We start from the raw sequence: 13,414 nt of genomic DNA, 5'->3' as shown, positions 1-13,414 counted from the left end.
TATTTATGCGGGCATAGGTCGCGGGGGCTGGAATAACAGAGCTTGACCAAACCATCAAAAAACAAGGACAGGGTGATGAGTCATCCTTCTGTTCATTGGGTTATTGATCTTTGTGGGGAAATGCATCGAAAAAGACTTAGGAAAAGAACCACAGTTAAGAAATCACACTGGGGAAGAACACAGCTGCAGAGGGGTCTGGTCTCCGCACTGAGTTGGGCCGGGTCTGTCCGAGCTCACGACAACAGAAATCAGGAGACAGTGGGCCAGCCGCCCAGCATGTGGAGGCAAGGTTAGCTTTTCATACCTGAGCAATCTGTTTCGGCTTGGGGCAGAGTTCAGAGTGTTCATGAATATTTTTATTTTTGGAAACTGGAGTTGGGAAGTGTCGTATGTTAGTTAGGATAGATTAGGTGTTATCCGGTAGCCAGTGGCCCCAGAAGTCTTTGTTGCCTGAAGACGAGGAAAGCATATTCATTACTCTTGCTTCCTGTCCTGCATGGGTCAGTAGAAAGCTCTTCTCCGCACGGTGACTGGGGTAACCAGGCTAACAGGCTCTCCCATCTCATGGCGGCCCCATCTGGAACATGGCAGCTCCATCTGGAACATGGCGGCCTCCTCAGTCACCAGGGCAGCGGATGAGAAAGGTCGTAATTGTGCATGAAAGCTTTATTGCCCCAACCCAAGAAGTAAGACAACACTTCCCTCCCATTTTGGGAGCTGTGAGTGTCGTGTGGCTCTGTCTAACTGCAAGGGACCTGGAAAATACAGGGGGACAAGTGGCATGCCTCCTGAGCCTTCCTTTTTCTGTCTTACACTGAAATCCGATCATGTGACATAACCGTCAGCATCCAGACTGACTGACCAGGTATGTCTTCCGATCAGTCACGACTCATGCCATACTGTGTGTTTTAGGGTTTTCCCCCCATATTTCAAATATCACCTTTAAGTATGATATAATTTAGCAGGAGGAAGAAAATCACTTTTATACCAGATATGAACATCTGTCTTTAACTGCAGAGTATATTGTTTTATTTTTTTAATATTAAAATTTTCTCTAAGTTTATACAAATATTTGCAAAATTACAGAGATTGATTTATTTTTTTAATATTTTATTGTTAAGTTGGCTAATGTAAACTGAATTCTTGTATCTTACGCCCCTCTGACATTTGACGTCCTAGAATTCAGTCTCTTGTGGACAAAGAATCATAAGGTCATACTTCTCTGTGTTGTTGGAGGTGGGGTCTAGAGCCAAGGGTAAATGATGCCAATATAATAACATTTTAGGGGCTTTTAGAGGGCTGAAAAAGAAAACCAAAGCAGGAAGCATCACAATCCCAGACTTCAAGCTATATTACAAAGCTGTAATCACCAAGACAGTATGGTACTGGCACAAAAACAAACACTCAGATCAATGGAGCAGAATAGAAAACCCAGAAACAGACCCACAGACGTATGGCCAACTAATCTTTGACAAAGCGGGACAGAATATCCAATGGAGAAAAGATAGTCTCTTCAGCAACTGGTGTTGGGAAAACTGGACAGTGACATGCAGAAGAACGAACCTGAACCAGTTTCTTACATCTTACACAAAAATAAACTCAAATTAGATAAAAGACCTAAACATAAGACATGAAGCCATCAAAATCCTAGAGGAGAAAACAGGCACCAACCTTTTTGACCTCGGCCGCAGCAGCTTCTTACTAGACACGTCTCCGGAGGCAAGGGAGACCAAAGCAAAAATGAACTACTGGAACCACATCAAAATAAAAAGCTTCTGCACAGCGAAGGAAACAATCAACAAAACTAAAAGGCAACCGACGGAATGGAAGATGTTTGCAAATGACATATCGGATAAAGGGTTAGTATCCACAATGTATTAAGAACTTATCAAACTCAGCTCCCAAAAAACCAAATAATCCAATGAAGAAATGGGCAAAAGGCGTGAATAGACACTTCTCCAAAGAAGACATCCAGATGGCCAACAGACACACGAAAAAATGCTCCACATCACTCATCATCAGGGAAACACAAATCAAAACCACAATGAGATACCATCTCACACCTGTCAGAATGGCTCACATTAACAACTCAGACAACAACAGATGTTGGTGAGGATGCGCAGAGAGAGGATCTCTTTTGCATTGTTGGTGGGAATGCAAACTGGTGCAGCCCCTCTGGAAGACAGTATGGACGTCCCTCAAAAACTTAAAAATAGAACTACCCTGCGACCCAGAAGTTGCACTACTAGGTATTTATCCAAGGGATACAGGGGTGCTGTTTCGAAGGGGCACACGCACCCCAACGTTCATAGCAGCACTATCGACAATAGTCAAAGTATGGAAAGAGCCCAAATGTCCATCGATGGATGAATGGATAAAGAAGATGTGGTATATAGATACAATGGAGTATTCCTTGGCGATAACAAAGAATGGAATCTTGCCATTTGTAACTGGATGGAACTGGAGGGTATTATACTAAGTGATATTTGTCAGAGAAAGACAAGTATGATTTCTCTCATATTTGGAATTTAAGAAACAAAATAGATGAACATAGGGGAAGGGAAGGAAAAATAGTATAAAAACCGAGAGGGAGATAAACCCTAAGAGACTCTTAAATACAGAGAACACACTGAGGGTTGCTGGTGGGGGTGGGGGTGGGGGGTGGGGGATGGGGGATGGGCTAAATGGACGGTGGGCATTAAGGAGGGCACTTGTTGGGATGAGCACTGGGTGTTGTATGTAAGTGATGAATCACTAAATGTTACTCCTGAAATCCTTATAAGATTAAATGTTAACTAATTTGGATGCAAATTTAAAACCATGATTTAAAAAATAATACTAAATATAAAATGAGTAAAATTTCAATTAAAGAGAACCAACAGACCTAGCAGAATATGCCTTTTTGTACTTAAACATCACAAAGATCCCAGGGCATGCGATGCTGATACAGGTCGTGGCAAACCACCAAATGCAGCTGCCCAGAAGACACTCTCTCTCCATCCTTTACAGCCCCTTGCTGTGGAAATCTCGTGTTCTCTAAATAAATTCCACAAATCTGCTTTGCTCGGCCTCCCCTGGGAGAGAACAGAGCGTCCCTGAGGGATCAGGCTTGTGGTTCGGTCTCTGCCAATTGGATGTGCCTGTGTGACGCTTTCTTCCCAGCAGGGGGAAGGCGAGGTATGTGGGAGGTGGGGAGTGTCAACGAGGGTCTAAACCAATGTGCCTGATCCCCCAGCATCCCAGTCGGGGCAGAAGCAGCAGGTGCGAGGCAGGAACACTGAGGGGTTCCGCACACTGATCTCGGGAGGTCAGTGGGGGTCTGTTTCCGCAACCCCGTCAACAGCGCCGATGCCTCGGCAAACCCCTTTCTGCTGAAATGAACGAGAGTGGATTGCGTTGTCTACGGCTAAGATCCTGGACCTGCACAGTATCTCTCAAGACTGACCGTGGTTTCCAGGATATTCTTGAAGAAGGAGTAAATATATGGAGACAGGTGGGGCCCATCTATAATAGGAGCAGTGCGGTTGCAGAAGTAGCAGGAGGGAGGGACGATGTTGCAGGTACACGTGCAGTGAGCTCCCAGAGCCCTGCAGGGGACCTTCCCAGAGGGGGTCCGCCCTGTCCGCCTGGATCCTTGACACAGGGCATGTGAGTCGTCTCCAGATGCCCTGGAGGGATGCGCCCACGTGTGTGTCCTTGCCTCAGCGGCGCATTTGATGCCGTCTCATTGAGTGTCTCCCTTCTCCGACGATTATAAGCGGAACAGAGTAGAAGCGTTGCTTCTGAAACCTGCTGTGTGAGTGACTGTCATTTCTGGCCACAAGTCTCCGTGCAAACAAGAAAGCCTAGGTGTGTTCTTTTGTTTTTTAGAAAGTGAGATACGTGTCCCAGACTTTGTCGTGGGCAGTTTCTCTCCTGACACAGAAGAACTGTGTAGCCACCTGACCTCCGCACAGGTGGGCAGATGACACCCTGGAGGGAACTCCTGCTTTCAGCCTGACGTCAGACAATTCTGGGAGGCCAGGCCTCTGCAGACACTAGTGCCCAGGGTCCCTGCTTGCAAGGTTGATAGCACCACCTGTCTGCCTCCCACGCCTCTCCCCTGACCCCCCCCCCCCTCCCTTGCAAATAAATCAACTCCACCCATCGCCGCCCCAGGCTGTGCTCTGGTGCAGATTCAGACTAATGCCGTCTCCAGCCCGCAAGTTGGGGACTGAGCTTGGTAATTGTTACCAAGTACGAAGTCTGCATCCCAGTGAGAATTGGGAGGAAACCCTGTGAACCAATGTGCTTTCATCCACCTTCCTGGTCAACTGTGTTGATTACAGTTCCTTGGAAGCAAAGGAAATTGATTCTGGTTAAGTTTGGTTTTTTGGTTTTTGTTTTGTTTTGTTTTGTTTTTTTTAACTACTTTTGAGGTATTGTTGACGTTTACAAAGCTGTGCATAGTTAATGTATGTAGCTCGTTGAGTCTGGACCGGAGTATACATACCTGTGAAACCAGCCTCATGATCAAGGCCACAGACATAGGCATCACCTTACAAAGTTTCCATTATCATCATCATCATCATCATTATTATGTGTGTGTGTGTGTGTGTGTGTGTGTGTGTGTGTGTGTGTTAGAACACTTAACATAAGAACCATCCTCTAAAAAGGAATTTAGTGATGGGGTGCCTGGGTGGCTCAATTGGTTAAGCATCCAACTTTGGTTCAGGTCATGATTCTCTCAGTTTGTGAGTTCGAGCCCCACGTCAGGCTCTGTGCTGACCGCTCAGAGCCTGGAGCCTGCTTCGGATTCTGTGTCTCCCTCTCTCTCTGCCCTTCCCTGGCTTGCTCTCTCTCTGTCTCTCAAAAATGAGTAAACATTTAAAAAAAATTTTTAGAAAGGAATTTAGTGAAAGAACATGGGCTCTCCCAAAGAATGGATGGGACAGCCAGAAAGGTGGGAGCCAGGACCTTCATGGAAATGCAGACAACAGGCTGAACGACCGGTTTTCAGGTGCCGCTGACTGCGTAGGAGATCCCAGCATCTCGGCTCCTGCCCGCTCCCCTTGAGTGGAGTTCTGTCCCAGGGGGACAGGCCCCACCGCGTGTAGAGGATGCCAGCCTACTCTGGGCCGGGGGCGGGGAGGATTGCTGTGACTCTCCTTCCGAAGGAAAAGGGATGATTTTCCCAGAGGAAAATGGGTGCACGGTTACGGACAAGAGGTTGGCAGGCAAAACCAGAAGCTTCCGTCCGCGGGACTCGTAATAAAAGATGTTATAAGGAACTCGGCCGCGGTATTGCACTCAAGCCCTGTTTGGGGGAGAGCTTGTACCCTTTCTTAAGGTCCTCGTTGGTGGCCCAGGTAGGAAATGCTTCCCTTGTGCACGTCCACGCTGAGTCAGGCGTAGTGTGCCCGCTGACTGTGTTTCCCCCTGCTGGAAATGCCCGTCTCCCAGGTGTCTCTCTCAGGGAGTAAGATGCTGTGACACACTCAGCGTGTGCAGGGGAGGGACGTGGCTGGCGGCCGCCGGTGGTGTTACGGGATGTCTGCCCTTGTCTGCCCTCCTCCGGCGGGCTGCTTGAAGCTTACCCGCGATGCTTTGGTTGAGGTTGAAGCGGTGAGACCGCCAACGCCACGCTTCTTTGTATTTCTTCCAACCCTACGCCTCCAGTGCGACATATGTGGATGGTCTCAGAACCACATATTAAAATGGTGCGTGATCTCCAAAGGGGCCACGGTGACGGTGAAGACAAAAAAAGTGTTTCCTCCCCCCTCATTAGGAACAATAGGCAGTTCGACTTGCTGGTTTCAGCCCAAGACGTGGGAAAAGGGAGGGCCTGTTTCTGGCAGGCGGTCTGTGATGGGACTGTGGCCCGTCTGTGAGCCACAGAACACGCACACAGGTGTGAATGAGCAAGATCTCAGAATTTGCCGTGCCGTGCGTTTGGAGGGGGCGTCCGGGATTAGTGTTCTGATCCATCTCGCTGGCGTCCGCTTCCTTCTCTTTGGCTCGGCCATCGTACCGGTTTCCTGGGGCCACCGAAACACGGCACCACAAACGTGGTGGCCGAAAAACAGCAGACATCTGTCCGCACGCCGTTCTGAGGTCACAGCCCAAAATCAAGATGGCGGCAGGACCACGCTCCCTCGCAAGGCTCTGGGGGAGAATACTTCCTTATCTCCTCCAGCCTCGGTGGCTGCTGGCTTCCTTGATGTCCCCCGCCTGCAGCCCCACAGAACCATCTGTGTCTTCTGGTCTCATAAGGACACCAGCCATTAAATGAGGGTCCACCCCCATCCAGGACGACCTCATTTGAACTTAACTGATTATATCCGCAAAGCTCCGTCTTCCCGCATGAGGTCGTATTCTGAGGTTGTGAGCGGACGCGGATGCTGGGGGGACGCTGTCCACTCTGGCCCAGCCACCACTCACACCTGCGTGTTTATGAGACAGTCAGAGACAGGGTGGGCGAGGCACCGGCCACTGTTGTAAGCTCTCCAGCATTACTAAGTCACCAAACCCGGGGCAGATGCGGGAGGGGGGCACTGCTGTGTCCTCAGTCCATAGTCAAAGCTTATGAGGCACCGAGAGTTAGGTGAGTCACCCAAGGTCACCCAGGGGGCCTCGTCCAAGGCAGAATTTGCCCCCAACGCTCCGGCAACAGATTCCCTGCCCTCGACCCCCAACATGATGCATTTTAGCCTCACGCCCTCACCTTTGGGGTGCAGGACACAGCCCCAACTCCAGTATCCTCTGTGCTGACAGCAGGAAGAATGGGGAAACACAAATCAACGTTCAGAATCTGCTTTTTTTTTTTTTTTCAACGAACTCTTTTGGGAGCCTCACCAACTGACTTCCGTTTATATCTCACGGACCAGAACTGTGTCACAGAGTAAGGGCAGCCCCCCCCCAAAAAAGCAGTAATTTTAGCTGGGCATCTTACAGCCTCAGAGAAAATGGGGGGTTTTCGAGGAGGGCAGAAAGGAGGGTGGACACCAAGTGGGCAACCCCCCCGGTCAACCTCGCGGTGCGTTCTAGAAGGGCCCCCGTGCCGTATTTATCTCTCCATCATTTCCTCCCCTCTGTTTTTCAAATGGATGTTGGAGGGTGAAGGTGAACCCGTGACTGTGTTCACAGAGCAGAAAATCAGGCTGCCAGAGGCGTGAGGAAGTTTAAGAGAAACAAACACTCTAATTCCGGGCCCAATCCATCAGACCTTGGTATGAGACGCTATATTCCTCGGTTTTACCGCAGCAGATCCTGCCCCGTGCCCCAGCTCCATACCCCACGCGGGCAGAGCGCTCTGGACAGCACCCGTCCAGAGTGTTCTCTGAAACCACGGAGGGCTGCCTCCTCTGCTCGTGCAGCAGGCTGGACCTGCCGGGCACGGTCGGCCCCCGGAGCACCTCTCAGGAGGTGCCGTATAAATAACCCAGCTCCCTCGCCCCACCATGGAATTATTTTTAAGTGTGTATTTTAGGTAATTTCCCTGCAAGGGAATGTCTGAAATATCTGACACGCATGGTGTTTTGCATCACAGCCCAGTCCTGCGGGATCAAGCTCCAGCTGTCCACCGTGGCAGCTGGCGTGGCCCACGCGCCTTCCTGGCTCTCTCTTCCCTGCTCCCCTACTGACACTTCCCGAACCCCCCAAATAAACCGCCCTTGAATCCTTGTGCCAGAGTCGGTTTCTAGAGGGGATCCGGGCAGAGATGTGAGTCATCGCCTCTCCAGCAAAATCCGGACAGGGATTGCTTCCTTACAAGAGATAAAGAGTCGAATCCCCAGAAACGTTATCTGTGGCCTCTCTTACGAGGTTGCCCCTTTTTTCGCAAGGCACCGTCACCTTCTCCCGCCATTTTTGCCTCCTCCTGGCCTCTGGAGAGCCCGATGCTCTGTGGTCAGATACCCAGTGAGTCACTGCTGGCGTGCACAGCATCCAGGTAGCAGAGGGAGCATGGAGCCACCAGTGAGGATGGACACGAGCTTTCTCAAGAGGTTCCTTCCTTGATTTCCCAGCTCTGAAAGCCTGGGGTGAAGAGAGCCCATGACCGTAAGGCAGCTGAGCTCTCTAGGGATTTATGGCATCTAATCATCCGGGCACTTACGGGTCGAATGTGCAGGGCACGTCCACCACCTCTTACCTGGAGACTTTTACAAGCTGTGCACCTGTCATTCGCCTCCCGGGGACGGCAGAGCTGCGCCGGAGAGAGCGCTCTTGACCTCGAAAACCTGGACGTGCACAGAGAAGGCAGGGAGGACTTGAAAGTTGCCTCACGAATCCCCACGAGGTCCTGCAGGCAGAGTGGCATGCCCATTCGGAGGCCAGGGGAGCACCCCAGACATCTGGGCTTACAGATGGTCGCCAGCTAATTCCCGCCGCCGTTCCTTCCCGTGCTGGCGTCCGTGTGCACACGCTGAAGGCCTCTCGGGTTTTACTGGTGGACAGAGATGCTCGTAACCCTTCCTGCACGGAGGTGCAAAATCGCTCTCCTCTTCCCTGAAACTCATGTCATCGGACATGATGCCCCGCTCCCCAGCCCGGTCTGCTCCTTCCCTTGGGATGAGCCAGTTTGGGCCAGAGACTTAAGGAGCATTTTCCCGTGTTTTTCCAAAGTGTGAACGGTCCTCTTGGATCTCTACCCGTTCAGTAGGAGCGTGCACGCGGGCCCCTCTCCCCAGATGCAGCAGAAAGTAGCACCATAGCCTCACTCCCCCCCCCCCCCACCCCTTCACTCTTTTACGGTGTTTGTGCCCAAGATGAAATCACATCAGGCTGGGAACTCAGAGGAGGGAACAAAACCAAACCCAAGTGCATAATCAACGGGCCTTTGGAGGCTCCTGCGTATGGAGACAGTATCAGGCATGGTCTTTGAGATTCAGGAACATTCCAAACTGGAGGTCTCTCAGAATTAAATAAAGAAAAAAATACATATGCAGATGTATATATATGCGTGTGTGTGTGTGTGTGTGTGTGTGTGTGTGTGTGTATGTAGTGTTGCATCCAAATCTAAACCAAAGGAGCTAATTATAAGATGAACCTCGTCCTGTAAGGAAAAAAGATCTTACGTAAGAAATAAAGTTAACATAAGGAAAACAGTTATGCAATGCGAAGATGATACATTTCTATTCCTTCTTCTGGCACGCTCCTAAAACGGGCGTTTGTGATTTCACATGAAAATCAAATTAGCTAGAACCTGCCCGAGCCTGGCTCTGAGAGACAGAGATGTACCTCCCAGCAGCCCCCCAGGCGCTTTGCTGTTCCTCTACCAAGGGTGGGCCAGACAAGGTCGGACCTACAGAGGAAACTCCGCATTCGCGCCGATACGACGCCTCTCGGGGACGCCGTCGCGTGTGGTCAATGACACTGTGGGCTGGAACTCGGCAAGCGTGCTGTACAGAGGCTGCGGGTTACATGGGGACTTTGATCGCCATGTGATTGGAGGAGACGGTCCCCGCAGAGGGAAATGAGACCCACTTCTGGTTCTTGGAGCTCAGTTTTACCCATCTGAGAAATGGGCTCATGTGGCCTCCCAGAGCCCTGTAGGAGTATCTGAAGAAGGCACAGGTGCACTGGGCACAGGTGTGGAGCACGGCCGCTGCTCAGGTCGGGGTTCGTGCGCAGGACTGAGAACAGGGAGGGGGTTGTGGATTGCAGTCCTCCTGTTGAAGTCCTCAGCCGTACATTCTGCAGACGTGCACCGCTCGCCATAGCTTAGCACTGCGCCGGGCACTGGGGGGGTGGGGGGGTTGGCAGAAGGCACATCCAGCCCCGTGGACCTGGTGGCCTAGAAGAGGGATGACCGACTGAATGACTCCCAAGTGAGACAGCAGCAGTGACAGGTGCCACAGAGGAGATTCTGTGCCTGTATTTCCCAGGCTTCGGGAAGCTCGGAAAGCAAATAACAAGGGCAGGCGGGGACATCCCGCGGGACACCCCTTGAGCTCAGCTGAAAAACGTGGTTATCAGGCAGAAGGCATGTTTGGGTGAGCGTGTGCGTGTGTGTGTTTTGCACACAAGTGTCACATCGGTGGGGCTGAGTGTGTCCTTGGAGCCACAAGGGCACTACAAATGTGCACAGGGGCCAGGACCCAACAAGAGCCCGGAAAAGGGACAGGAGGTGAGAGACAGGCAGAGCGGAAGAGTCAGAGAGTGAGGGTCTCAGTGTCCACGTGCCCCCCACACACTGGAGGAAGCAGGTGACCTCAGCTCCGTTTACGGCGCTTTGCGCCCCTGGCCGACAGCTCACTGCTTAAGGCAGACGTGCGTGTTGTGTGAGTTCAGACCTGCTGGAATAGCTCTCACGGGGACTCAGCTGCCGGACTCCCTGGCTTCAGATCCCACCTCACTGTTTCCTAGCTGTGTGACCTCGGGCCAGTGACACAACCTCTCTGTGCCATCTACCAAACGGAGAGAATACGAATGCCTGTTGGTCTCATCTGGAAATTCAGATGAACGGCTCCTGGCACTTGGTGACGTTCGTCAGATGCGCCCCTGCCCCTCCGCACGTGGCATCCCTCCCCATCACACTCTCCCTGTGGACGTCCGGGTGACGGGAGACCGTCGGCTCCGGGCGGCGCTGGCGCTGGGGCGTTTGCAGGGGTGGCGGGGAGGCGGTCCGCCCAGCGGGAGGTGTGTGACGGGCAGGTGTGTTTGTTGTTCCAGGAGGCGGAGATCCTGAACACGGCCATCCTCACGGGGAAGACGGTGGCCGTCCCGGTGAAGGTGGTCTCGGTGGAGGAAGACGGCACGGTGACGGATGTGCTCACGTCTGTGGAGTGCAGGTCGTCCGACGAGGATGTCATCAAGGCAAGTCGACACCTCCCTGTCCTCCCTGGGACTCCGATGCCATGGCGGTGTCTGTGTCCACCGGCCCGTCCTGGCTGCCGCACCGCTGGGGTCCGGAGACCCTCCCCTGCACAGTAGTAGAACAGGGTACAAACCCACGCTGGAGGCTGAGCCTGGTCTGCAAAGCTCCTGACCTTCAGCGTTTGCCAGGTGCTTTGGGCCTCTTCCTGCCCCCTGGGGAGGCCGTGGCGGGGGGTGGGGGGGGGCGGTGCGGGGGCTGGGAAGGAGGGCCAGACCCAGGCTGGCCAGGGTGCAGCCGTGCTCCGGGATGACTTCACAGCAAGGTCAGTGGGGGTGTTCCGTGTGCCCTCTGGGAGGGCAGTGCTGTCGGGTTCCCTCCCTGCGGCGCTCTGTCCCGTCACTTACAACCCTGGGCGCGTAGGACGTGCTCAGCAAATGTGCGTTGAATGAATGAGCGAACCGTGCGGTCGGTAACCAGCTAGAAGGGAAAACGTGTCACTGAATCGTGGAAACACTTCCCAGACACTGAGGGCGGTTCTGCACGCGGTCGGCCAGACGAAACAAGATATGGCAGCACGTCGCGGGCAGCGGGGGCGGTGGGAAGGAGGGCAGTGAGGACGCGTCCGTGCAGAGAGGGCTGCGGGCTCCCGTGAAGGACATCCGTGTGTGTTCTCACTAGCTCTCACTTGCCCGTCTTCCCATAACAGTAACGTGCTCTCCAGAAAGTTCCTCTATGTCTTTGCACTTAATCCATGTAACACACGGTGCTGTCCCCACTCCAGCTTCTGGTGCCAGAGTGACCCAGCGTGGCCATAAAGCCTTGCATCCCTCTGGACCCCGTCACTGGCTCAGGGAGAGACAGGGTCCCAATCCCAGCCGACAAGGGCAGCCTGGAGACGCGGGATGCAACTCCTGTGAAAGATTTCCCCTCCTGACAAGATCTCCTGCAGTCACCTTCTCGAGGAAGGGACCTGCCAGGGACACGTCCAACAACAGAGAAGGCAGAGGCACTCTGCAGGGAAGCCAGGTCCTGTGAGGGCGCCCGAGAGCCCGAGTCCTGTCAGACCAGCCAGGCTTGCCGGGAACATTCCCGAACTGGGATCCCTTTTGTGCACAGCGGTCTGAGTTAGGCTTGGGATACCAGTCACCAAAGAAGTCCGTCCTCACTTACACATATGCTCTAGAGTCCAGACCGACCCGAGTGATCCCGGGCCTCATGCAGTCACCCCCAGAAACCCGGGGTCTCAAGGGCATCTCAAGCCGCACGGATGGAGGCACAGCTTAGGAGCCAGCAGACTTCAGCGGTCACGTCCGTCGTGAGTCCTGGGGTCTGGAAATGACGGGAAATCCCACCCACGCCGACTCCAGTTTAGAAAAAAAAGATCAGAAAGTGTTGCTGGCTGATGTCATTGGGAAGTCCAGAGTCAGGGATAGTTTGGGGGGTTTTATTCAGATAAAATAAAACCTCTCAGAAGGTATCATGAGAACATTCCCACCCCTCCCTTCCTCTCTGTGTCTGTCTCTCTTTCTCTCTGTTTCTCTGAATCTCTCTGTATCTCTCTGTCTCTGTCTCTGCCTCTTTCTCTTTTCTGTCTCTCTCTCTCTGTCTCTCTGTCTCTGTTTCTCTGACTCTGTTTCTGTGTCTCTCTGTCTCTGTATCTCTTTCTCTGTTTCTCTGTATCTCTCTGTCTCTATATCTGTCACTCTCTGTATCTCCTTTTCTGTCTTTGTCTCTTTCTCTGTATCTCTCTCTCTCTGTCTCTCTCTGTGTGTCTGTCTCTCTCTGTGTGTCTGTCTCTCTCTCTGTTTCTCTGTATCTCTGTGTCTCTGTCTCTGTCTCTTTCTCTTTCCTGTCTCTCTCTGTCTCTCTGTCTCTGTTTCTCTCTGTGTGTCTCTCTTTCTGTTTCTCTGTATCTCTCTATCTCTATATCTGTCACTCTCTGTATCTCTGTATCTCCTTTTCTCTGTCTTTGTCTCTTTCTCTGAATCTCTCTGTCTCTGTCTCTTTCTGTCTCTCTCTGTGTGTCTGTCTCTCTCACTCTCTGTCTCCTTCTGTCTCCCTGTCTCTGTCTCTCTCTCTGTCTCTCTGTCTTTCTTTCTCTGCATCTGTCTCTGCCTCTGTCTCTCTGTCTCTTTCTGTCTCTCTCTCTGTCTCTCTGTCTCTGTCTCTCTCAACCCCCACCTGGAGACAGAGCTCCTTCCTGTATGGCTTTGCTCCCAGAGGCCACCCTGTGGGAGGAGACAGGCGCCTCTTCGTGGCTCGAATCCCAGGCAGACCTTCTGGGCCCGTCCTGGCACCTGCTTTCTTGGGACCCACCCAGGTGGTCCTCCTTATCCTTGAGCCCGGCCTGCAGCTCCGACCCCCCGACTGTCCGAAGCCTGATCACCCCAAAGTACATGATCCGCGGAAGAGAGGCGGGGAAGGGAGGCCCCAGGACAGCTCTGTGTGCTGTTGGCACAGAAGGGGAACGGGCTTTGTAGATGCGTCCACCCTGCCACTGCCTGGGACTGGGCTTTGGGGGTGAGGGGATTTTAGGAACCCCCAAAGTGGTGCCATGGGCAGCTGGTCTATCACAGGCTGTGGGAAAAAAGACGGATTTGCTGGAGTATCACCAAG

At 52.5% G+C, this 13,414-nt stretch overlaps 1 protein-coding gene across 1 annotated transcript in view; it reads left to right on the top strand.

Annotated features, from left to right (window-relative positions):
* The window catches only part of TMEM132D (transmembrane protein 132D), a 559,986-nt gene that overhangs the window by 466,236 nt on the left and 80,336 nt on the right, over positions 1 to 13,414 (top strand). The window contains 1 exon segment of the mRNA XM_058691494.1: positions 10,654 to 10,797. Coding sequence (XP_058547477.1) covers positions 10,654 to 10,797 — 144 coding nt within the window.

The sequence above is a fragment of the Neofelis nebulosa genome, chromosome 11, assembly GCF_028018385.1.
Source record: "Neofelis nebulosa isolate mNeoNeb1 chromosome 11, mNeoNeb1.pri, whole genome shotgun sequence".
Taxonomy (NCBI): Eukaryota; Metazoa; Chordata; class Mammalia; order Carnivora; family Felidae; genus Neofelis; species Neofelis nebulosa.
Note: the sequence above shows the minus strand (reverse complement) of the source record. Positions and strands in the feature narration are given on the sequence as shown.